General features: G+C 43.0%; 1 protein-coding gene and 1 long non-coding RNA gene across 2 annotated transcripts in view; one reads left to right on the top strand and one right to left on the bottom strand.

Annotated features, from left to right (window-relative positions):
* Positions 1–5,005: 5,005 nt before the first annotated feature.
* The window catches only part of LOC142673170 (uncharacterized), a 125,826-nt gene continuing 105,248 nt past the window's right edge, over positions 5,006–25,583 (bottom strand). Inside the window, exon 8 of the mRNA XM_075847184.1 lies at positions 5,006–5,193. Coding sequence (XP_075703299.1) covers positions 5,162–5,193 — 32 coding nt within the window. The 3' untranslated portion in view covers positions 5,006–5,161. The remainder of the gene's footprint in view (positions 5,194–25,583) is intronic.
* Positions 5,019–25,583, top strand: part of LOC142673172 (uncharacterized) — a 44,308-nt gene continuing 23,743 nt past the window's right edge. The window contains exon 1 of the long non-coding RNA XR_012851800.1: positions 5,019–5,229. This is a non-coding gene — a long non-coding RNA (uncharacterized LOC142673172). The remainder of the gene's footprint in view (positions 5,230–25,583) is intronic.

The following is a 25,583-nucleotide window of genomic DNA, read 5'->3' as shown; positions in this document are numbered from 1 at the left end:
CAGTAGGGTATATAGGGGGCATCACGGTATATAGGGGAAGCAGGGTATATAGGGGGCAGCAGGGTATATAAGTGGCAGCAGGGTATATAGGGGGCAGCAGGGTATATAGGAGGCAGCACAGATATCTTCATTTTATCTGTTCTACTTTAATATTGAACACACACTTTTACAAAGAGACATAAACACATACAGGCGCGCGCACACACATACACACACACACACACACACACACACATATACACATACAAACACAGAGACACATACTGTATACACACACATATACACACACGGAGACACATAGATTCTCACCATCTCTCCTTGCTGACAGGATCACAGGTTTCTTGCAGGACAGGCTGTGGGCGGAGCTTCCTCCTTTTCTCTTGCTCCTCGGCTCTATTTACTCCGTGTGTGTAACTAAGAGAAGAGCACAGAGTAGAGGCAGAGCCCAGTGGCGCCCCCTACATGCTTGGAGGGGGCAGCACCCTGTGTGCTCGCGCACCCCTAAGATCGGCCCTGCACAGGATACACCATTCAAAATAGACTGACACTTGCAGTTCTGTAGAGATCACTTCTCAGCAGTCATCACAGGCAGGATTACATAAAGAGGAAAAAAAATTTAACCCCAATGTTGCCGTTATGTGCGGAAAATGAAGGGGGGAATTATTAATGTGAGGCACAGAGTCTTATGAATTTTGAACCTCGACGTGCCTCATATTAGTAGTAATTAATCCCATCATGTACCTCACACATTAACTCATGTAAGGAGAAAGAGGCAGCACTCTAGGCTGCCTCTTTCTCCTTACATTTGTATACCATTGGGGATTTACAAGTCGGATCCCTGGAGGCCGGCACCCTTATGCCCTGGAGGTTTTTGTTCTACTGTGCTGCCCATACACCTTCTCTCGCACATTAACTCAATGTTGCCCATTATGACTGAGAGCTACATAATGGGATTAATTACTATTAATGGAGGTTCAAAATTCATAAGACCATGAGGCTCAAATCAGAAAGTGGAAGGACTTTTTATTTTTGTGCGTTTTTTTAATTTATTATTATTGTTAGCAAAGTATCATTTTGGTATCTCAAATTGTAATTCTACATGAAGTATCGGTATTGAAGTCCAAATTCTGGTATTGTGACAACCCTATTGTAGAAATCGCTTCTCAGCAGTCACCTCATTATCATCTCAGGCAGGATTACACTGACAGGTAACCCCTATATATAGATAACACAGGATCCACCATTTATAAGAGACTGATCCTTCCTGTTCTTTAGAGATCGCTTCTCAGCAGTCATCTCATTATCATCTCAGGCAGGATTACACTGACCGGTAACCCCTATATATAGATAACACAGGATCCACCATTTATAAGAGACTGATCCTTCCTGTTCTTTAGAGATCGCTTCTCAGCAGTCATCTCCGTATCATCACAGGCAGGATTACACTGACGGGTTACACCTATATCCTCAACATTAAAATTGCAGCACCAAGGAGGAAACGTTTTGGAATTGTGGAAATCACAGGCAGGATTACACTGACAGATAACCCCTATATATAGATAACACAGGATCCACCATTTATAAGAGACTAATAGACCTCCATTCCATCCTCCATTGCCGTCTTGCTGTGCACCACGATAGCCTTTGAGAGCAGTGGTGTGTAGTCAATAGCACGTCTGGCTCATAGCCCAATGTCGTTCAAATACCTTTTGATGGTTTGTGTCGACACTGGTTGCGGCCCTAGGCTTTTTGATGTGATGTCCAATTTCACTTGCAGTACAGAGTCAATCATTATGCGCCATTCTTCCAATCAGACGATCTGTTCGTGCATATATTCGCATCCGCGCACCTCTTTCTGTCATTCCCGTTCGTTGTTTTTCTCCTAACCTCCGGGACACTCAACGTTGAACAGTGCTGACATCTCGGCCTAGGTGCGTAGCGATCTGCAGGAGTGATAAACCAATGTCTCTCAGTTCAAGGATTCTGTCTCTCTCAGTTTGCGACAAGTGGCGATAACGGGCACGTCAATGAACAGGAGACATTTCACAATCATCCCATAACACTTGATCTGATCCTCTTCACGCGCTGCTCCGCAATAGTACGTCCTGCAGAGGGGTTAGTTCCCGCATCCAGACGTACTATTGCGGAGTAGTTCCCGGCGCACACTGTCTTAACGGACAGTGTCCGGGAACCGGGAAGTCAGCTGTCCCCGACAGCTGACACTCCAGCCTTGCCGGTAAGCGGACCATCGCCGCTGATTTCGGCAATTAACCCCATAAATGCGGCGACGGATTGCCGTCGCCGCATTTAAGTGGTTTGAAGCACATCAGCAGCCCCCACGAAGTGATCGTGGGGACTACCGATGCTTGTCACGGCAATCGGAGGTCAGACAATGACCTCTGGGTTGCCATGTACGGAAGCCTCGGAGGAGCAGCCTCCGGCCGCTCCTCCGAGGCTTCCTGTCAGTGTGACTGTCACGTCACAATGACAGTTAGAGTACATCACATTACGTGTGTAGTGTAATGTACTCTAGCAGCGATCAGAGCTGCAAGTCTAAGTGTCCCCTAGTGGGACAAGTGAAAAAAGTAAAAAAAAGATAATAAAAAGGTTTTAAAAAAAGTGTAAAAATAAAAGTTAGAAGTTCTATAAACACTAAATGCTTTTTTTGCCTATAATAAGACTTTTATTATAGAAAAAAAATGAACCCGTTAAAAAAAGTACACATATCTGTTATCACCGCGTTCGTAACGACCCCAACTATAAAACTATAATGTTATTTTTCCCGCACGATGAACACCCCAAAAAAAATCAATAAAAAACTACACCAGAATCGCTATTTTTTGGTCACCACCCCTCCCAAAATAGAGAATAAAAAGTGATCAAAAAGTCGCATGTACCCGAAAATAATACCGATCAAAACTACAACCCGTCCCGCAAAAAACAAGCCCTTACACAGCTTTTTTGACGGAAAAATAAAAAAGTTATGGCTCTCAGAATATGGTGACAGAAAATAAATTATTTTATAAAAAAGTGATTTTATTGCGCAAACGCTGCAAAACATAAAAACCCTATATACATCTGGTGTCGCCGTAATCGTACCGACCCGCAGAATAAAATATAATGGTCATTTATAGTGCACGGTGAACGCCGCAAAAAATAAACTAAAAAACATTCTCAGAATTGCTTGTTTTTGGTCACCCGGCTTGCAAAAAAATGTAATAAAAAGTGATCAAAAAAATCGCATGTACCCCAAAATGGTACCAATGAAAAGTACAGATTGTCCCGCAACAAATAAGCCCTCACGCGGCTCCGGTGGTGAAAAAATAAAGAAGTTCTGGCTCTCAGATTATGGCGATACAAAATGTGCAGTGTTTTCTAAAAGCGGATAAGATCCGACACCATTTATCAGTGCGACACCGGCCACACATCTATTATGAATAAATGTCTCACAGGAGAGAGTAAGCGGTTAGGTACGACCAACATATATGTACACAGTACCCCCAAAATGTCAAATCAAAGAGTAGCAGGACTCCACTACATCATATAAAGAAATTGAGAACCAAGAGTCACAAGGCTACACATAATGTAAAAAATAAATGTTATTGCATATAAATATATCACCATATAACATACGTATTTATAAACAAAGCGAGGTTTCTAAAAAAAGGAAAGTTATATATGGATCACTCCACAGTATATTGAATCGCAGGAATGGTATAAATGCTATACCTTACCAAAGGGACATGGTATACATAACACAAGGGCATATATGTGATAGACAAAAGTAGTATACAAAAAACCCATGACGTCAGTAAGTAAGCTGCAATAGTGCATTATCAATATAATCTGCTGCCCATCATGCTACAAAATCACACAGTCATGTCTCCACATATAATGAGCGTATCACTTGGCCGTCTAAATAAAGTACTCCGAGGAAATCCCCGGTGCCATATATCCAAAGGGAATATACCGTGAATGTACCCAGTGGTGAAAAGATTGCCAATCTGGAAAAAACCAGAAGGAGCCAATAAATCAGATCTTACCCATAAATGTAATGGTGAGCCTGCGATCCACGTGGTCCACGTAACAAAGAATAACACCCCAACGCGCGTTTCGCTGTTCTAGCTTCCTCAGGGGGTATAATCTAAACTATATCCTGTCCTCCTTATATATTGTCCCTCATCATACTAGATTGAACGTTCCGTGTAGATTCACTCCTCATTGGTCCACGGCGCATGCGCGAGATTGTGTCAAAGGTCACAATACCTCGATCGCCTGTCGTCACACCGCTGTTGCGCCCGCGCGTCTCCAAAGACGCGTCTCCATGGAGATGGCGCAAGCGCACAGACGGCGTATTGAAGAGAGGAGACCGAGGGACAGACCCGACATCCCTGCAGCATGCGCAGCCCCAAAGTGAGGTAAGTATCTTACAACTACGTATGTCTCTATCTCTATTAGTGATCGATGCTACTCCTCTGGAAAAACTCACACGGTATATACCCCTTATGATACATGTAAAAAAAGGAGATGCCCCAGGGCAAATTATATATATCAGCGAAACATAACGCAAACATAAAGTGTACAATGTAAAAATGTGAAAAAGTGATATGAAAATGGACAAAACTAGGTATATTCAAAAAATAATAAGAATATATGCAGAACAGTGAAAAAAAGTGAAAATATTACTCATAATAATCACATCATAAATCGTTATAAAAATTATAACGAAAAAATGAGTTAAGATATAAAGTGACAATAAGTCAGTGAAATAAATATATATATAAATATTAAATACAGCAAATATGTGGAATAAACGTAAATCGTGAATCGTGACTAAGTGAAAAGAAAAAGGGGGGGGTGAAAAAGTGAAATTATACTGTTTATTATAAAATACAGAGTATATCTCTATAGTGTACAGAAAAAGCACATATTAAATCAATAATTAAGAACAAAAAAAGGGGGGGGGGAGGGGAAATTGTTACAATAATATTCAAAAGAGTAGCATCATGAAGTAACATACAAGATATTTGTTTCAGACATAGTTGATATTTTAGTATAAGGACTGAATGTTCGTTCTCTCATCACTATATCAATCTGTGATAAATCGAATATTTATTTTCCAGATGTTTCCAATAACGTCACAGCCGTCCGGAAGAACACCTCACATTGGAAAAAGTTCAACAGAATCTAAACCTGGACACAAGAATATGCAGTTAATAGCAAACCAAGGTAGGACATGTATATAGTATAAATTAAAATCGCCTAAAATATTTTATTTGCAATGGACGAGGCTACCATTATTTATATTTTATAGAAAAGCAGAGAAGCTCAATTTCTCATTAAGACCTAGGGGGGTCATAGTTCCAAGGGTAGTGATCCATCTGCACTCCTTTTGTGCCAAGATCTTATTCGCATTTCCCCCTCTAACACCACAATGTACCATGTCTATGCCCCACGCCAAAAAGGTTTTGGGGTCACATCCATGGTGTAATTTAAAATGTTTCGGGATCGTCTTCAAAAGTGTTAAATCGCTGACATCCTTCGCAGCCAGGATATCCCTCACATGTTCACGAATCCGGACCCTGAGTTGTCTAGATGTTAAGCCAACGTAGACCTTTGGGCATCCACATGTTGCGTAGTAAATAACATGGGTTGTGCTGCATGATATATAATGCAGGATTTTAAAATGACGTTTGTTTTTAACGGAATTAAAAGAGGTTGTCCGCGCTATGTTGGCACATGCCACACAGTCACCACAGGGGTAACACCCCTGAATAGGGCCTCGTGTAGAGAAAGGATTAGATTGTAATGGTACATAATGGCTCTTCACCAATAAGTCTCTCAGATTTTTATTCCTTCTAGCCGTCATCTGAGGGTTAGTTGGTAAAGCCTTTGAGAATGCAGGTTCTGTATGTAAAATCGGCCAATGTTTCTCCAGAACTGATCGCATTTGCCACTGGTTGTTAAAAGTGGAGATGAATCTAATTTTATTATCCTTCTGATCTTTCTTTTTTATACCTGTCGAATGTAACAGGTTCTTTCGTTCCGTATTTTTGGCACGACTGTATCCCTGCTTGATGCATCTGTGGCTATATCCCCTGGCTAGAAATCTCTCTTTGAGGTCCTGTGATTGCTCTTCAAATTTATCCTCAGAAGAGCAGATCCGCTTCATTCTCAGAAATTGACCAACTGGGACAGCCCTAGTAGTGGAATGTGGATGTGCTGAGGTAGCGTGCAGAAGGGAATTGACCGACGTCTCCTTTCTATAGACATCAGTCTGTAATACTCCCTCTGTATCAGCCTCAATTGTCACATCCAAAAAAATCCACTCTATATCTATCACAGGTATATGTCCATTTGATATTGAATGTATTCACATTCAGTACCTCCATGAACTCAATCAGCTGTTGTTCCGTACCTTGCCAAATGATAAGTACATCATCTATGTAGCGCAACCAGCACTGCACATGGTCAGCGGTGTGGGCGCCGTCACCCTGCAGAACCTGTCTCTCCCAGAAACCGAGAAACAGGTTCGCATATGCCGGAGCACACGCCGCACCCATCGCAGTGCCCTGCTTTTGTACATAGAAGGTATACTTGAACACGAAGAGATTGTGGGTAAGAATAAATTCTAAAAGTTCAATAATCAAATCTCTCATCTGGCTGTCCCAGTTGCTCATCTCCAAGAAGAAGCGGACCGCCTTCACCCCGTCTTGGTGTCGAATGCTTGTGTATAGTGACTCGACATCAGCCGTTACCAACAGCATATCCGACTCCAATATTATCCCATCAATTCTTGTAAGCATGTCAGTTGTGTCCTTTATGTGAGAGGGCAACGTTTCAACCAAGGGTTTTTGGTAAAAATCAATAAACCTGCATATCGGGTCACATAGGCCCTCTATCCCCGAAACTATAGGTCTCCCCGGGGGTTCAAATGCGTTTTTGTGAACCTTGGGTAGCAGATAGAAAGTAGGAATTCTAGGGTATTGGACCATAAGGCCATCAAACACCTTTTTTGGGATTATCCCTTTCTCCAAGGCTCTATTCAATATTTTACCCAATTCAGAGGAGTAGGTACTCATCGGATTATATGAGTTTCTCATATGTCCGTTTATCCCTCAGCTGACGGAAAGCCTCCCTCTCATAGAGGTTAGTTGGCCAGATCACAATGTTCCCCCCCTTGTCCGCTGGTTTATATACCACATCTTTATAAGATTGTAGTTGTTTCAAAGCTGACCTTTGATTTGCTGTCAAATTGTCATACTGTTTAATAATTGAAATTTGTTGGAAGTCCTCCATCACAAGTTTAGTGAAAATCTCCACTTGTGGACACAGGGACATGGGGGGAAACCTTGTTGACCTAGGGACTATCGAGGTTGGAAACCCACCTTGTTGAGGGGAAATTTGTTCTTGTAATAACTCCTCTAGAGCTGCTAGAGTTTCGTTTTCCAGGGTGCTATTCAAGCCCACATCTAAGTCTCCCCTACTGTGAAGTTTTCTCATCTATGAATTATTATTTATTTACCGCATTATTATACCCTCTTATTATGCCCTGATGTTCTCTGCACAGATTACATATACCCTGATGTACTCCTCACATATTACATATACCCTGATGTACTCCTCACATCTTACATATACCCTGATGTACTCCTCACATATTACATATACCCTGATGTACTCCTCACATCTTACATATACCCTGATGTACTCCTCACATATTACATATACCCTGATGTACTCTTCACATCTTACATATACCCTGATGTACTCCTCACATATTACATATACCCTGATGTACTCCTCACATATTACATATACCCTGATGTACTCCTCACATCTTACATATACCCTGATGTACTCCTCACATATTACATATACCCTGATGTACTCCTCACATCTTACATATACCCTGATGTACTCCTCACATATTACATATACCCTGATGTACTCCTCACAGATTATATATACCCTGATGTACTCCTCACAGTTTACATATACCCTGATGTACTCCTCACAGCTTACATATACCCTGATGTAATCCTCACAGCTTACATATACCCTGATGTTCTCCTCACATATTACATATACCCTGATGTACTCCTCACATATTACATATACCCTGATATACTTCTCACATATTACCTATATCCTGATGTACTCATTACATATACCCTGATGTACTCCTCACATATTACATATACCCTGATGTACTCCTCAGATTACATATACTGATGTACTCCTCACATCTTACATATACCCTGATGTACTCCTCACAGCTTACATATACCCTGATGTACACCGCACATATTACATATACCCTGATGTACTCCTCACATATTACATATACCCTAATGTACTCTTTACATATTACATATACCCTGATGTACTCCGCACATATTACATATACCCTGATGTACTCCTCACATCTTACATATACCCTGATGTACTCTTCACATCTTATATATACCCTGATGTACCCCTCACAGATTACATATACCCTGATGTACTCCTCACATCTTACATATACCCTGATGTACTCCTCACATCTTATATATACCCTGATGTACCCCTCACAGACTACATATACCCTGATGTACTCCTCACAGATTACATATACACTGATGTACTCCTCACATCTTACATATACCCTGATGTACTCCTCACAGATTACATATACCCTGATGTACTCCTCACAGATTACATATACCCTGATGTACTCCTCACCGATTACATATACCCTGATGTACTCCTCACATATTACATATACCCGAATGTACTTGTTAGGGATCTGCCAGGTACTACGTCTAGGTATACTCCTGGGATTAATCAATCCACACCTGAGGCCAGACCTGTTCGACTGACACCATCTCCCACCAACCAGGGTGGCATGCTCAGAAGTGGGAGAGCCTATCGCGGCCTGGTCAGTCGGAGTTAGCTCCGCCCCCTGTCCTTTATTACCTGCTGTGTTCTCCTCCTCAGTGCTTGTAATTCTTTTGGATTCCTGGCCCCACTGCTGCTTGCTCCAGCCTGCTTCTGCCGTGCTTCTGCCTTGCTGCTGTTCTGCTTAACCCGCTTGCTTTGCCTCCGGCTTGCTTCCTCCTCCGTGCTCACTTGGGTATACTCCACTTCATCCTGGTCCTGACAACTCTTCACCGCTCCGTTTCCTCGCGGAGTTCCGTGGGCTACTGCCCCTTCCCTTGCGTGTTCCCTGTTTGTTCTCCCGTGCACTTAGACAGCGTAGGGACCGCCGCCCAGTTGTACCCCGTCGCCTAGGGCGGGTCGTTGCAAGTAGGCAGGGACAGGGCGGTGGGTAGATTAGGGCTCACCTTTCCTTCACCTCCTTCCTGCCATTACATAATTACAAGCCACTTACCTAGTCTACCATTTCCCCTACGCTGACGCTATCATGGACCCCCTTTAGACCCTGACCCAGCAGATGCAGGGCCTCTCCCTACAGGTCCAGGCCCTGGCCCAGAGGGTCAACCAGGGTGACGCTGCCATAGTAGTTCCCCTCACCTCACCTCTAGAACCCGACGTCAAGTTACCTGACCGGTTCTCAGGAGACCGTAAGACGTTTCTCTCCTTCCGGGAGAGTTGCAGACTGTATTTCCGCCTTAAACCCCACTCCTCAGGTTCCGAGAACCAGCGGGTGGGTATCATCATATCCCGACTCCAGGAAGGGCCCCAAGAGTGGGCCTTCTCCTTGGCTCCTGACGCCCCTGAACTTTCCTCTGTTGATCGCTTTTTCTCTGCCCTCGGACTCATTTACGATGAGACTGACAGGACTGCTTTAGCCGAGAGTCAGCTGGTGACCTTACGTCAGGGTAGGAGACCGGTTGAGGAGTACTGTTCTGATTTTAGAAAGTGGTGCGTAGCTTCTCGGTGGAACGATCCGGCCCTAAGGTGCCAGTTTAGGTTAGGATTATCTGACGCCCTGAAGGATCTGCTGGTTAGTTACCCCTCTTCTGACTCCCTTGACCAGGTTATGGCCCTAGCAGTACGACTTGACCGACGTCTCAGGGAACGTCAGCTTGAACGCTTCAATGTGCTCCCCTCTGACTTTTCTGCGATTCCCCCCGAGGTCCCGTCTCCTCGCCTCTCCACGGAGGACTCGGAGGTACCTATGCAACTCGGGGCCTCCATGTCCCCTCGACAACGTAGGGAGTTTTGCAGAATGAATGGTCTCTGCTTCTACTGTGGGGACGACAAGCATCTTCTGAACACCTGTCCCAGGCGCAAGAATAAAAAGCCGGAAAACTTCTGCGCCTAAGTGATCATCGGGGAGGTCACTTGGGCGCACAGGTATTTCCCGTTAATGTGAAACGCAATAAAATTTTGCTTCCCTTTCAGGTCTCGTTTGCTGGCCGGTCTGCCACTGGCAGTGCCTTCGTGGATTCTGGCTCATCTGCTAATATCATGTCTGTGGAATTTGCTATGTCTCTAAAAATGCCTTTTATTGATTTACCTTATCCTATCCCTGTAGTAGGTATCGACTCAACTCCCCTTGCTAATGGTTATTTTACTCAGCATACTCCTGTTTTTGAACTCCTGGTTGGCTCCATGCATTTGGAGCAGTGCTCTGTACTGGTGATGCAGGGATTATCGTCTGATCTGGTATTAGGTCTTCCCTGGTTGCAGTTGCATAATCCCACGTTTGATTGGAATACTGGGGATCTCACCAAATGGGGTAGTGAATGTCTTATGTCATGTCTTTCTGTTAACTCTATTTCTCCCCGGGAGGAGGTAAACATGCTTCCTGAGTTTGTTCAGGACTTCGCCGATGTGTTTTCTAAGGAGGCCTCCGAGGTGTTGCCCCCCCATAGAGATTACGATTGCGCCATCGATTTGGTGCCTGGTGCCAAGCTTCCTAAGGGTAGGATATTTAATCTTTCATGTCCTGAACGTGAAGCTATGAGGGTGTATATCCAAGAATGCCTGGCCAAGGGTTTCATTCGCCCCTCGACTTCTCCTGTAGGTGCTGGCTTCTTCTTTGTGGGGAAGAAGGATGGTGGTCTTAGGCCGTGCATTGATTATCGTAACCTGAATAAGGTCACCGTAAGGAACCAGTACCCACTTCCTTTGATTCCGGATCTTTTTAATCAGGTTCAGGGAGCCCAATGGTTTTCTAAGTTCGATCTACGGGGGGCATATAACCTTATCCGCATCAAACAGGGGGATGAGTGGAAAACTGCGTTCAACACACCCGAGGGTCATTTCGAATACCTGGTCATGCCCTTTGGGTTGTGTAATGCCCCTGCGGTCTTCCAGAATTTTATTAATGAAATCCTGAGAGATTACCTGGGTAATTTTCTTGTTGTGTACCTTGATGACATACTGGTGTTTTCCAAGGACTGGTCCTCCCACGTGGAGCATGTCAGGAAGGTGCTCCAGGTCCTTCGGGAGAATAATCTGTTTGCTTAGACTGAAAAATGTGTCTTTGGGGTACAGCAGATACCATTTTTAGGGCAAATCCTCACTCCTCATGAATTCTGCATGGACCCTGCCAAGGTTCAGGCTGTGGCGGAATGGGTCCAACCTGCCTCCCTTAAGGCGTTGCAGTGTTTTTTAGGGTTCGCCAACTATTACAGGAGATTTATTGCCAACTTCTCGGTCGTCGCTAAGCCTCTTACAGACCTTACTCGCAAGGGTGCTGATGTCCTCCATTGGTCCCCTGAGGCCGTCCAGGCCTTTGAGACCCTCAAGAAGTGCTTTATCTTGGCCCCCGTGCTGATTCAGCCCAACCAAGAGGAGCCATTTATTGTGGAGGTTGACGCATCCGAGGTGGGAGTGGGGGCGTCTTGTCCCAGGGTACCAGCTCCCTCACCCATCTCCGCCCCTGTGCTTACTTCTCTAGGAAGTTTTCGCCCACGGAGAGTAACTATGATATTGGCAACCGCGAACTTCTAGCCATTAAATGGGCTTTTAAAGAGTGGCGGCACTTCCTGGAGGGGGCCAGACACCAGGTAACGGTCCTTACGGATCACAAGAATCTGGTTTTTCTAGAATCGGCCCGGAGGCTTAATCCTAGACAAGCTCGGTGGGCACTATTCTTTACCAGATTTAATTTCTTGGTTACCTATAGGGCTGGGTCCAAGAATATTAAGGCTGATGCCCTGTCACGTAGTTTCATTGCCAATCCTCCTTCCGAGAAGGATCCTGCTTGTATTTTACCCCCTGGTATAATCGTTTCTGCCACGGATTCTGATTTAGCTTCTGATATCGCGGCTGATCAGGGTGCAGCTCCCGGGAACGTCCCTGGGGACAAACTGTTTGTTCCCCTGCAATACCGGCTAAGGGTACTCAGGGAAAACCATGACTCCGCTCTATCTGGTCATCCTGGCATCTTGGGCACCAAACACCTCATTACCAGAAACTATTGGTGGCCTGGGTTGCCTAAAGACGTTAGGGCTTACGTCGCCGCTTGTGAGGTTTGCGCTAGGTCCAAAACCCCTAGGTCCCGACCTGCGGGCCTACTACGTTCCTTGCCCATTCCCCAGAGACCTTGGACCCATATCTCCATGGATTTTATCACCGATTTGCCTTCATCTCAGGGCAAGTCGGTGGTGTGGGTGGTAGTAGACCGCTTCAGCAAGATGTGCCACTTTGTGCCCCTTAAGAAGCTACCTAACGCCAAGACGTTAGCTTCTTTGTTTGTGAAACACATCCTGCGTCTCCATGGGGCCCCAGTCAATATAATTTCTGACAGAGGGGTACAATTTGTTTCCTTATTTTGGAGAGCCTTTTGTAAAAAGTTGGAGATTGATCTGTCCTTCTCCTCCTCCTTCCATCCCGAAACTAATGGCCAAACGGAGAGGACTAACCAGTCCCTGGAACAATATTTAAGGTGTTTCATCTCTGACTGTCAATTCGATTGGGTCTCATTCCTTCCCCTTGCTGAATTTTCCCTGAATAACCGGGTCAGTAACTCGTCAGGGGTCTCCCCGTTTTTCTGTAATTTCGGGTTTAACCCAAGGTTCTCCTCCGTTTCCCCTGGTTGCTCCAATAATCCTGAGGTAGAGGATGTTCATCGGGAACTGTGCACTGTCTGGGCCCAGGTTCAGAAGAACCTAGAGGTGTCCCAGAGCGCACAAAAGATTCAGGCGGATAGTAGACGTTCTGCTAACCCCCGGTTTGTCGTCGGGGATTTGGTCTGGTTGTCGTCCAGGAACTTGCGCCTTAAGGTCCCGTCCAGGAAGTTTGCTCCCCGATTTATTGGGCCTTATAAGATCATTGAAGTCCTCAACCCTGTATCCTTCCGTCTGGAGCTGCCCCCATCCTTTCGCATACATGACGTCTTCCATGCCTCCCTCCTTAAACGCTGCTCCCCGTCCTGGTTCCCCTCGAGGAAACCTCCTGTTCCCGTTCTCACCCCTGAGGGGGTGGAATTCGAGGTGGCAAAGATTATGGACAGTAGGATGGTCCAGGGCTCCCTCCAGTACCTGGTCCATTGGAGAGGGTACGGGCCGGAGGAGAGGACTTGGGTACCTGCCCGTGATGTTCACGCTGGGGTATTGATCAGGAGGTTCCACCTTCTCTTCCCTACTAAACCGGGTCCTCTTAGTAAGGGTCCGGTGGCCCCTCATAAAAGGGGGAGTACTGTTAGGGATCTGCCAGGTACTACGTCTAGGTATACTCCTGGGATTAATTAATCCACACCTGAGGCCAGACCTGTTCGACTGACACCATCTCCGACCAACCAGGGTGGCAGGCTCAGAAGTGGGAGAGCCTATCGCGGCCTGGTCAGTCGGAGTTAGCTCCGCCCCCTGTCCTTTATTACCTGCTGTGTTCTCCTCCTCAGTGCTTGTAATTCTTTTGGATTCCTGGCCCCACTGCTGCTTGCTCCAGCCTGCTTCTGCCGTGCTTCTGCCTTGCTGCTGTTCTGCTTAACCCGCTTTGCTTTGCCTCCGGCTTGCTTCCTCCTCCGTGCTCACTTGGGTATACTCCACTTCATCCTGGTCCTGACAACTCTTCACCGCTCCGTTTCCTCGCGGCGTTCCGTGGGCTACTGCCCCTTCCCTTGCGTGTTCCCTGTTTGTTCTCCCGTGCACTTAGACAGCGTAGGGACCGCCGCCCAGTTGTACCCCGTCGCCTAGGGCGGGTCGTTGCAAGTAGGCAGGGACAGGGCGGTGGGTAGATTAGGGCTCACCTTCCCTTCACCTCCTTCCTGCCATTACAGTACTCCTCACATCTTACATATACCCTGATGTACTCCTCACAGATTACATATACCCTGATGTACTCCTCACAGATTACATATACCCTGATGTACTCCTCACAGATTACATATACCCTGATGTACTCCTCACAGATTACATATACCCTGATGTACTCCTCACAGATTACATATACCCTGATGTACTCCTCACAGATTACATATACCCTGATGTACTCCTCACAGATTACATATACCCTGATGTACTCCTCACAGATTACATATACCCTGATGTACTCCTCACAGATTACATATCCCCTGATGTACTCCTCACATCTTACATATACCCTGATGTACTCCTCACAGATTACATATACACTTATGTACTCCTCACAGATTACATATACACTGATGTACTCCTCACAGATTACATATACCCTGATGTGCTCCTCACAGATTACATATACACTGATGTACTCCTCACATCTTACATATACCCTGATGTACTCCTCACAGCTTACATATACCCTGATGTACACCGCACATATTACATATACCCTGATGTACTCCTCACATATTACATATACCCTAATGTACTCCTCACATATTACATATACCCTGATGTACTCCGCACATATTACATATACCCTGATGTACTCCTCACATATTACATATACCCTGATGTACTCCTCACAGATTACATATACCCTGATGTACTCCTCACAGATTACATATACCCTGATGTACTCCTCACCGATTACATATACCCTGATGTACTCCTCACATATTACATATACCCTAATGTACTCCTCACATCTTACATATACCCTGATGTACTCCTCACAGATTACATATACCCTGATGTACTCCTCACAGATTACATATACCCTGATGTACTCCTCACAGATTACATATACCCTGATGTACTCCTCACAGATTACATATACCCTGATGTACTCCTCACAGATTACATATACCCTGATGTACTCCTCACAGATTACATATACCTATGTACTCCTCACAGATTACATATACCCTGATGTACTCCTCACAGATTACATATACCCTGATGTACTCCTCACAGATTACATATACCCTGATGTACTCCTCACATATTACATATACCCTGATGTACTCCTCACAGCTTACATATACCCTGATGTACTCCTCACAGATTACATATATCCTGATGTACTCCTCACATATTACATATACCCTGATGTACTCCTCACAGATTACATTTACCCTGATGTACTCCTCACATCTTACATATACCCTGATGTACTCCTCACAGATTACATATACACTGATGTACTCCTCACAGATTACATATACACTGATGTACTCCTCACATCTTACATATACCCTGATGTACTCCTCACAGATTACATATATCCTGATGTACTCCTCACAGATTACATATACCCTGATGTACTCCTCACAGATTACATATACCCTGATGTACTCCTCACATATTACATATACCCTGATGTACTCCTCACAGCTTACATATACCCTGATGTACTCCTCACAGATTACATATATCCTGATGTACTCCTCACATATTACATATACCCTGATGTACTCCTCACAGATTACATTTACCCTGATGTACTCCTCACATCTTACATATACCCTGATGTACTCCTCACAGATTACATATACACTGATGTACTCCTCACAGATTACATATACACTGATGTACTCCTCACATCTTACATATACCCTGATGTACTCCTCACAGATTACATATACACTGATGTACTCCTCACATATTACATATACCCTGATGTACTCCTCACAGATTACATATACCCTGATGTACTCCTCACATATTACATATACCCTGATGTACTCCTCACAGATTACATATACCCTGATGTACTCCTCACATCTTACATATACCCTGATGTACTCCTCACAGATTACATATATCCTGATGTACTCCTCACATATTACATATACCCTGATGTACTCCTCACATATTACATATACCCTGATGTACTCCTCACATATTACATATACCCTGATGTACTCCTCACAGATTACATATACCCTGATGTACTCCTCACAGATTACATATATCCTGATGTACTCCTCACATCTTACATATACCCTGATGTACTCCTCACAGATTACATATACCCTGATGTACTCCTCACAGATTACATATACCCTGATGTACTCCTCACATATTACATATACCCTGATGTACTCCTCACAGACTACATATACCCTGATGTACTCCTCACAGATTACATATACACTGATGTACTCCTCACATTTTACATATACCCTGATGTACTCCTCACATATTACATATACCCTGATGTACTCCTCACAGATTACATATATCCTGATGTACTCCTCACATCTTACATATACCCTGATGTACTCCTCACATATTACATATACCCTGATGTACTCCTCACATATTACATATACCCTGATGTACTCCTCACATCTTACATATACCCTGATATACTCCTCACGGATTACATATACCCTGATGTACTCCTCACAGATTACATATACCCTGATGTACTCCTCACATATTACATATATCCTGATGTACTCCTCACATATTACATATACCCTGATGTACTTCTCACAGATTACATATATCCTGATGTACTCCTCACAGATTACATATACCCTGATGTACTCCTCACATATTACATATACCCTGATGTACTCCTCACAGCTTACATATATCCAGATGTACTCCTCACATATTGCATTTACCCTGATTTACCCATTTTTCTTCAAAAGTAATGTAAAAAAATAAACCGAATTGATATCGCTACGTCCGTAAAAGGCCGAACTATTACAATATACCATCATTTAACTCGCACGGTGAACACCGTAAAAAACTTAAATAATTTAAATCGCCAAAATCGCTGTCGTTTTCATTTTTACTGCACGGCAAAAGCTGTAAAAACGAAAACCCCAAAAAATGGAATCAGATTTTTTTCCTATATTCCTATATTTTCCTATTTTTTTTTCAGTTTCCCAGTACTTTTTATGGCACTTTAAATAGTGTCAGTAGAAACTACAGCTCCTCCCGCAAGAAATAAGCCCTCACATCTCTCTACTGACGGAAAAAGAAAAAAGTTATGGCTCTTGGAAGGCGGGTAGTGAAAAACGAAAATGAGAAAGCAAAAAATGGATCAGTCCTTAAAGGGTTAATTCATTTCTAATGAAAAAAATGTATGACCCCATGTGGGGTATTTCCGTACCCGGGAGAAATTGCTTTACAAAAATTGGTTGTTTATTTCTCCTTTATCCCTTGTGAAAATGAGAAAATGCAACCTTTTAGTGGAAAAAAATTGTGATATTAATTTTCTCCGCCTAATTCTAATAAATTCTGCAAAAGACCCGTGGAGTCTAAATGCTCACTATACCCCTATAAAAATTCCTTGAGGGGTGTAGTTTCCAAAATGGGGTAACTTGAGGGGCTTCCACTGTTTTGGTCCCTCCAGGGCGTTGCAAAGGCGGCATGGCACCGAAAAACAATCCAGCAAAATCTGTGCTCCAAAATCCAAATGGCGCTACTTCCCTTCTGAGCGCTGCCATGGGTCCAATCAGCAGTTTATTACCACATATGGGGTATTGCCGTAATCAGGAGAAAATGCTTTACAAATGTTGTGGTTCTTTTTTCCTCTATTCCTTGTAAAAATTTAACATTTCTATGCTTTTTCAGAAAAAAAGTTGATTTTCATTTTCACTGCCTAATTCCACTAAATTCTGCAAAAAACCTGTGTGGTCAAAATGCTAACTATACCCCTAGATAAATTCCTTGAGAGGTGTAGTTTCCAAAATGGGGTCACTTTTGGGGGGTTTCCCCTGTTTTGGTCTCTCCAGGGCGTTGCAAACGCGACATGGCACCGAAAACCAATCCAGCAAAATCCGTGCTCCAAAATCCAAATGGCACTCCTTCCCTTCTGAGCCCTGCTGTGGGTCCAACCAGCACTTTATTACCACATATGGAATATTGCTGTAATCAGGAGACATTCTTTACAAATGTTGGGGTGATTTTCTTCATTATTCCTCGTAAATATTACAAATTTCTATATTTTTTCAGAAAAAAAGTAGATTTTAATTTTTACAGACTAATTCCAATATATTTAGCGAAAAAACTTGTGTGGTCAAAATGCTAACTATACCCCTAGATAAATTCCTTGATAGGTGTAGTTTCCAAAATGGGGTCACTTTTGGAGGGTTTCCCCTTTTTTGGTCCCTCCAGGGCGTTGCAAAGGCGGCATGGCACCGAAAATCAATTCAGCGAAATCCATGCTCCAAAATCCAAATGGCGCTCCTTCCCTTCTGAGCCTTGCTGTGGGTCCAATCAGCAGTTTATTACCACATATGGGATATTGCCGTAATCGGGAGACAATGCTTTACAAATGTTGGGGTGCATTTTCTTTATTATCTCTTGTAAATATTAAAAATGTCTATGTTTTTTCAGAAAAAAGTCGATTTTCATTTTTACAGACTAATTCTGATAAATTTAGCGAAAAACCTGTGCGGTCAAAATGCTAACTATACACCTAGATAAATTCCTTGAGGGGTGTAGTTTCCAAAATGTGGTAACTTTTGGGGTGTTTCCACTGTTTTGGCACCACAAGACTTCTTCAAACCTGACAAGGTGCCTAAAATATATTCTAAAAAAAAAAGGAGGCCCAAAATCCACTAGGTGCTCCTTTGCTTCTGAGGCCTGTGCTTCAGTCCTTTATCACACTAGGGCCACATGTGGGATATTTCTAAAAACTGCAGAATCTGGGCAATAAATATTGAGTTGCATTTCTCTGGTAAAACCTTCTGTGTTACAAAAAAAAATGTATTAGAAATGAATTTCGGCAAAAAAAATTACATTTGTAAATGTCACCTCTACATTGCTTTAATTCCTGTGAAACGCCTAAAGCGTTAAAACACTTTGTTGATGCTGATTCGAATACCTTGAGGGGTGCAGTTTTCAAAATGGGGTGACTTCTGGGGATTTTCTAATATATAAGGCCCTCAAAGCCACCTCAGAACTGAACTGGTCCCTGAAAAAATAGCCTTTTGAAATCTTCTTTAAAATATGAGAAATTGCTGCTAAAGTTCTAAGCCTTGTAACGTCCTAGAAAAATCAAAGGACGTTCAAAAAATGATGCCAAACTAAAGTAGACATATGGGGGGATGTTAATTAGTAACTATTTTGTGTTGTATTACTATCTGTTTTACAAGCAGATACGTTTAAATTTAGAAAAATGCAAAGTATTCAAAACAGCATTTAGAAAGTTTTTTAACCCTTCAGGCATTTCACAGGAATTAAAGCAAAGTGGAGGTGAAATTTGCAAATTTCATTTTTCTTGCTGAATTTCAATTTTATTCATTTTTTTTCTGTAACACAGAAGGTTTTACCAGAGAAACACTACTAATATGTATTGTCCAGATTCTGCAGTTTTTAGAAATGTCCCACATGTGGCTCTACTGCGCTCGTGGACTAAAACACAAGCCCTAGAAGCAAAGAAGCACCTAGTGCATTTTGAGGCCTCTTTTTTATTAGAATATATTTTAGGCAGCATGCCAGGTTTGAAGAGGTGTTGAGGTGCCAAAACAGTAGGAATCCCCCAATAGTGACCCCATTTTGGAAACTACACCCCTCAAGGAATTCATTTAGGGTTGTTGTTACCATTTTGACCGCACAGTTTTTTCACAGCACGTATTTGAATTGGGCTCTGAAATTAAAAAAATGTCATTTTTTCCAATAAAATGTCATTTGTGATCAAAATTTCTTATTTTCACAGGGAACAAAATACCCCATTTTGTTGCCCAATTTGTCCTTAGTGTGGCAATACCCCATTTGTGGTGATAAACTGCCGTTTGGGCCCATGGGAGGGCTCAGAAGGAAAGAAGCGCTATATGTTTGTTGGAGTCCAGATTTTGTTGGATTGGTTTTCGGGTGCCATGTCGCATTTGCAGAGCCTCAGAGGTATCAAAGCAATGGAAACCCACCAAAAGTGACCCCATTTTGGAAACTACACCCCTCAAGGAATTCATTTATGGTTGTTGTTAGCATTTTGACCACACAGTTTTTTCACAGCACCTATTTCAATTGGGCTGTGACATTAAAAAAATGACATTTTTTCCAATAAGATGTAATTTTTTACCAAAATTTCTTATTTTCACAGGGAACAAAATACTCAATTTTGTTGCCCAATTTCTCCTGAGTGCATCAATACCCCATTTGTGGCAATAAACTGCCGTTTGGGCCCATGGGAGGCCTCAGAAGGGAAGGAGCGCTGTGTGTTCTTTGGAGTACAGATTTTGCTGGTTTGGTTTTCGGGTGCCATGTCGCATTTGCAGAGCCCCAGAGGTATCAAAGCAATGGAAACCCAGCAGAAGTGACCCCATTTTGGAAACTACACCCCTCAAGGAATTCATTTATGGGTAATGTGACCATTTAGACTCCATAGTTTCTTCACAGAACTTATTTGAATTGGGCTGGGAATTAAAAAAATATATATTTTTTCCAATAATATGTCATTTTAGCTCAAAAATTCTTATTTTCACAAGAAATAAAATACTCCATTTTGTTGCCCAATTTGTCCTGAGTGCAGCAATACCCCATTTGTGGTGATAAACGGCCGTTTGGGCCCATGGGAGGGCTCAGAAGGAAAGGAGCGCTGTGTGTTTGTTGGAGTACAGATTTTGCTGGATTGGTTTTCGGTGCCATGTCACATTTGCAGAGCCCCAGAGGTATCAAAGCAATAGAAACCCACCACAAATGACCCCATTTTGGAAACTACACCCCTCAAGGAATTCATTTATGGGTGTTGTGACCATTTTGACCCCATAGTTTTTTCACAGAACTTATTTGAATTGGGCTGGGAATGAAAACAAAATTATTTTTTTCAAATAATATGTAGTTTTGGCTGAAAATTTCTTATTTTCACAAGAAACAAAATACCCCATTCTGTTGCGCAATTTGTTCTGAGTGCCGCAATCCCCCATTTGTTGTGATAAACTGCCGTTTGGGGCCATGGGAGGGCTCAGAAGGAAAGGACCACCATTTGGCCTACTGGGGATTTTCTAGTGCAAAGTCATGTATGCAGAAGCCCCTGAGGTACCAGTACAGTTGAAACCCGCAAGAAGTGACCCCGTTTTAAAAACTACACCCTTAAGGCATTCATCTAGAGGTGTAGTGAGCATTTTGACCGGAGACCTACACCCCATAAACTGTAATGTGGGTTCTCCCGGGTATGGCAATACCCTACATGTGGCTGTTATCAGCTGCCTGGGTACACAGCAGGGCTCAGAGGGGAAAGACGAGGGGGGGATAAGCTGTGCGGAGGGCATCAGGGTAAGTAAAATTGGGGTAAATTATAAACCAAGGGATGTATGATAAATTTGAAAACACTTTCAAACAGAGCTCTGGTTATTCGGGACACGTGTCACATTGATATATTGTGTCATCCATTATCGCCCTCTTATAGCAGACTTTGCACCTCTTTTGACTTTTTCCCTTCTTGCCAGTTTGGGGAACTTCTCCTGGAAAGTGTTGCCCTGGTACGATGCGTGTGGGCCCGCTTCCAGAAGTACTGGGTGCCCCCCCTTCTTGGTCCCTAAAGATTAGGTTCTTGATAATCACCTCTTGAAATTCCAGGAAAGTTCCCGTCTGGCCTGCACATCGACGTAGCACGTACGCATTGTACAATGCCCTCTGTATGATGTGCCCGGCCAGCTTCTTATACCACACCGCATGGCGCTGTAGGGCTTCAGGGCTTGATCTGACAAGTCCACACCTCCCATGTACCTATTGTAGTCCAGGATGCAGTCTGGTTTGGGGGTGGCCTTTCCTTCATATATCCTAAATCTGTAGGTATACCCGGATGCACTCTCACAGCTTATACATCTTCACGCCATACCTTGCCCTCTTACCCGGCAGGTACTGGCGGAATTGAACCCTCCCTTTAAAATGTACCAGGGACTCATCAATAGAAATACACTTCTCGGGGGTGTATGCTTGGGAAAACCGGGCACTGGAACGGTCTAATAGGGGTCTCCGTTTATACAAACGGTCAAAACTGGGGTCATCTCGGGGTGGGCACGGCTCATTATCAGTATAATGTAAGAAGCGAAGTATTGCCTCATTTATTTATTTTTTTAGGTTCCAGTTCAGTTCTGAAGTTGCTTTGAGGGGCCCATATATTAGAAACCCCTATCAAATACCCCATTTTAGAAACTAGACCCCTCAAAGTATTCACAATAGCATTTAGAAAGTTTATTAACCCTTTAGGTGTTTCACAAAAATTTAGAGCAAAGTAGAGGTGAAATTTACATTTTTTTTTTGTCAGAAAATCCTTTTTATACCATTTTTTTTATAACACAAAAGGTTTTACCAGAGAAACGCAACTTAATACTTATTGCCCAGATTCTGCAGTTTTGAGAAATATCCCACATGTGGCCCTAGTGCGGTAATGGACTGAAGCACCGGCCTCCGAAGCAAAGGAGCACCCAGTGGATTATGAGGCCTCCTTTTTATTAGGCACCATGTCCGGTTTGAAGAGGTCTTGTGGTGCCAAAACATTGGGAACCCCCCAAAAGTGACCCCAATTTGGAAACTAGACCCCTTGAGGAATCCATTGTAGTTTTCTTGGGGTGCATGCGGCTTTTTGATCAGTTTTTATTCTATTTTTAGGTGGCGTGATGACTAAAAAACAGCAATTGTACGATTGTTTTTTTTTCTTTTTTTTTTACAGCGTTCACCGTGCGCTATAAATGACACATTCACTTTATTCTGCGGGGCGATACGATTACGGCGATACCAGATGTTTATAGTTTTTTTGATGTATTATGGCGTTTGCACAATAAAATACTTTTTGTAAACAATCATTTACTTTTTGTGTTACCTTATTCTAAGAGCCAGAACGTTTTTATTTTTCCATCAAGAAAGCCATGCGAGGACTTATTTTTTGCGTAACGAACTGTAGTTTCGATCAGGACCATTTTTAGGTACATGCGACTTTTTGATCTCTTTTTATTCCATTTTTTGGGAGGTGAAGTGACCAAACAATTGTGATTCTGGTACGGTTTATTATTATTTTCTTTTATGGCTTTCACCGCGCGGGATAAATAACTAAATAATTTTGTAGTTCAGGCCGTTACGGACGCGGCGATACCAATTATGTATAGTTTGTTTGTTTTTTATATATTTTTATTAATAATAAAGGACTGATAAGGGAAAAAGGGGGGATTTTTACTTTTAATACTTTTAAACTTTTATTTTCTTATTTTTACACATCTTTTTTTAACTTTTTTTTAACTTTATTACTTTGTCCCACTAGGGGACATGAGGGCAGGAGGCCCTGATCGCTATTCTAATACACTGCACTACATGCGTAGTGCAGTGTATTAGAACTGTCAGCTACTCACTGACAGCAAGCATAGTGGGTCCTGACGTTGTCAGGACCCACTAGGCTTCCGTCTATGGCATAGCCGGACGCCATTGTTTGGTGTCCGGTTGCCATAGTCACCATCGCCGGCCGCTATCGCGTAGCAGGCCGGCGATGGCAGCTTAACCCCTAAAAAGCCGCGATCTCTATAGAACGCGGCTTTTAAGGGGTTAATCAGCGGGGACACAGCGATCGGTCCCCGCTGTAGGAGCTGTGACAGCTGCTGAACAAGACAGCAGCGTCACAGCTCCTGTATGTGTCGGGAGGACGGCCGAAACGGCCGTTACTCCCGAGACGTACTATTACGGCATGGAGCGCGAACGATACAGCTGCCATGACGTAATAGTACGTCAAGGAGTGGGAAGGGGTTAATTTTTAATACTTTCCACCATGTGGAAGAAAAAAAAATACAGCAAAAAACGTAAAAAATATAATAGAAATAAGTAACTTACTTTAAAAAAAAAAGGTTTAATTCGCGACACATTTCCATTAAGGGTTAACCTCTTCCCGACATCCGCCGTGTATATACAGTGCACATTGCATGGAGGAGTATGGAGCTCCATTGAACGAGCGTGTCGGCTGTATCTATCTCGAGCGCGATGCCGCTTGTTTAACGCCTTAAACGCCACGGTCATAGCGACCGCGGCATTTCAGAGGTTAGAAATAGGGGCGGCCCCCTGTAATGTGCATAATAATTAGGAACATCGTGTATGTAACCCGCAAGGTGAACGTTGAAAAAATGTAACAATATAACCTGAGTTAACAAGTAGGAACAGGTGATACATTAGTGGTTACCGTGGTTACAACATAACAACCTCAGGGTATGTTCACACGCAGTGTTTTCAGATGTAATTCGGGCGTTTTATGCCTCGCATTACGCCTGAAAAAACGCCCCTAATACGCCTACAATCATCTGCCCATTGCTTTCAATGGGTTTTTGGTCACTGCGTGTGAACATACCCTCAGTGAGCATGAGGCATCTGCGCAGAGAGCCCTCTGTTATAACAGTGTGTATAGCAGTACAGTGTATACAGTTTTTAACCCCTTCAAGACCGAGCTCATTTTGGCCTTCAGGACCAGCCCCATTTTTCAAATCTGACGTGTCACTTTATGTGGTAATAACTCTGGAATGCTTTTGCCTATCCAAGCGATTCTGAGATTGTTTTCTCGTGACATATTGTACTTTATATTAGTGGAAAAATTTGGTCAATAAATTCATTGCTTATTTGTGAAAAACACCAAAATTTAGAGAAAATTTGCAAAAATTATGATTTTTCTAATTTTAAATGTATCTGCTTGTAAAACAGATAGTAATACCGCACAAAATAGTTACTAATTAACATCCCCCATATGTCTACTTTATATTTGCATCGTTTTTTGTACATTATTTTGTTTTTCTAGGACGTTACAAGGCTTAGAACTTTAGCAGCAATTTCTCACATTTTCAAGAAAATTTCAAAAGGCTATTTTTCAAGGACCAGTTCAGTTCTGAAGTGGCTTTGAGGGCCTTTTGTATTAGATAGACCCAATAAATCACCCCATATTAAAAACTGCACCCCTCAAAGTGTTCAAAACAGCATTCAGAAAGTTTCTTAACCCTTTAGGCGTTTCGCAGGAATTAAAGCAATGTAGAGGGGAAATTGACAAATTTTATTTTTTTTGCTGCAATTCATTTGTAATACATTTTTTTCTGTAACACAGAAGGTTTTACCAGAGAAACGCAACTCAATATTTATTGCCCAGATTCTGCAGTTTTTAGAAATATCCCACATGTGGCCCTAGTGTGATAAAGGACTGAAACACAGGCCTCAGAAGCAAAGGAGCACCTAGTGGATTTTGTGGCCTCCTTTTTTTAGAATATATTTTAGGCACCATGTCGGGTTTGAAGAGGTCTTGTAGTGCCAAAACAGTGGAAATCCCCCAAAAGTGACACGGTATTGGAAATTGCACACCTCAAGGAATTTATCTAGGGGTATAGTTAGCATCTT

Source organism: Rhinoderma darwinii (assembly GCF_050947455.1).
Source record: "Rhinoderma darwinii isolate aRhiDar2 chromosome 1 unlocalized genomic scaffold, aRhiDar2.hap1 SUPER_1_unloc_4, whole genome shotgun sequence".
Classification (NCBI taxonomy): Eukaryota; Metazoa; Chordata; class Amphibia; order Anura; family Rhinodermatidae; genus Rhinoderma; species Rhinoderma darwinii.
This window is presented reverse-complemented; position numbering and strand designations above follow the sequence as displayed.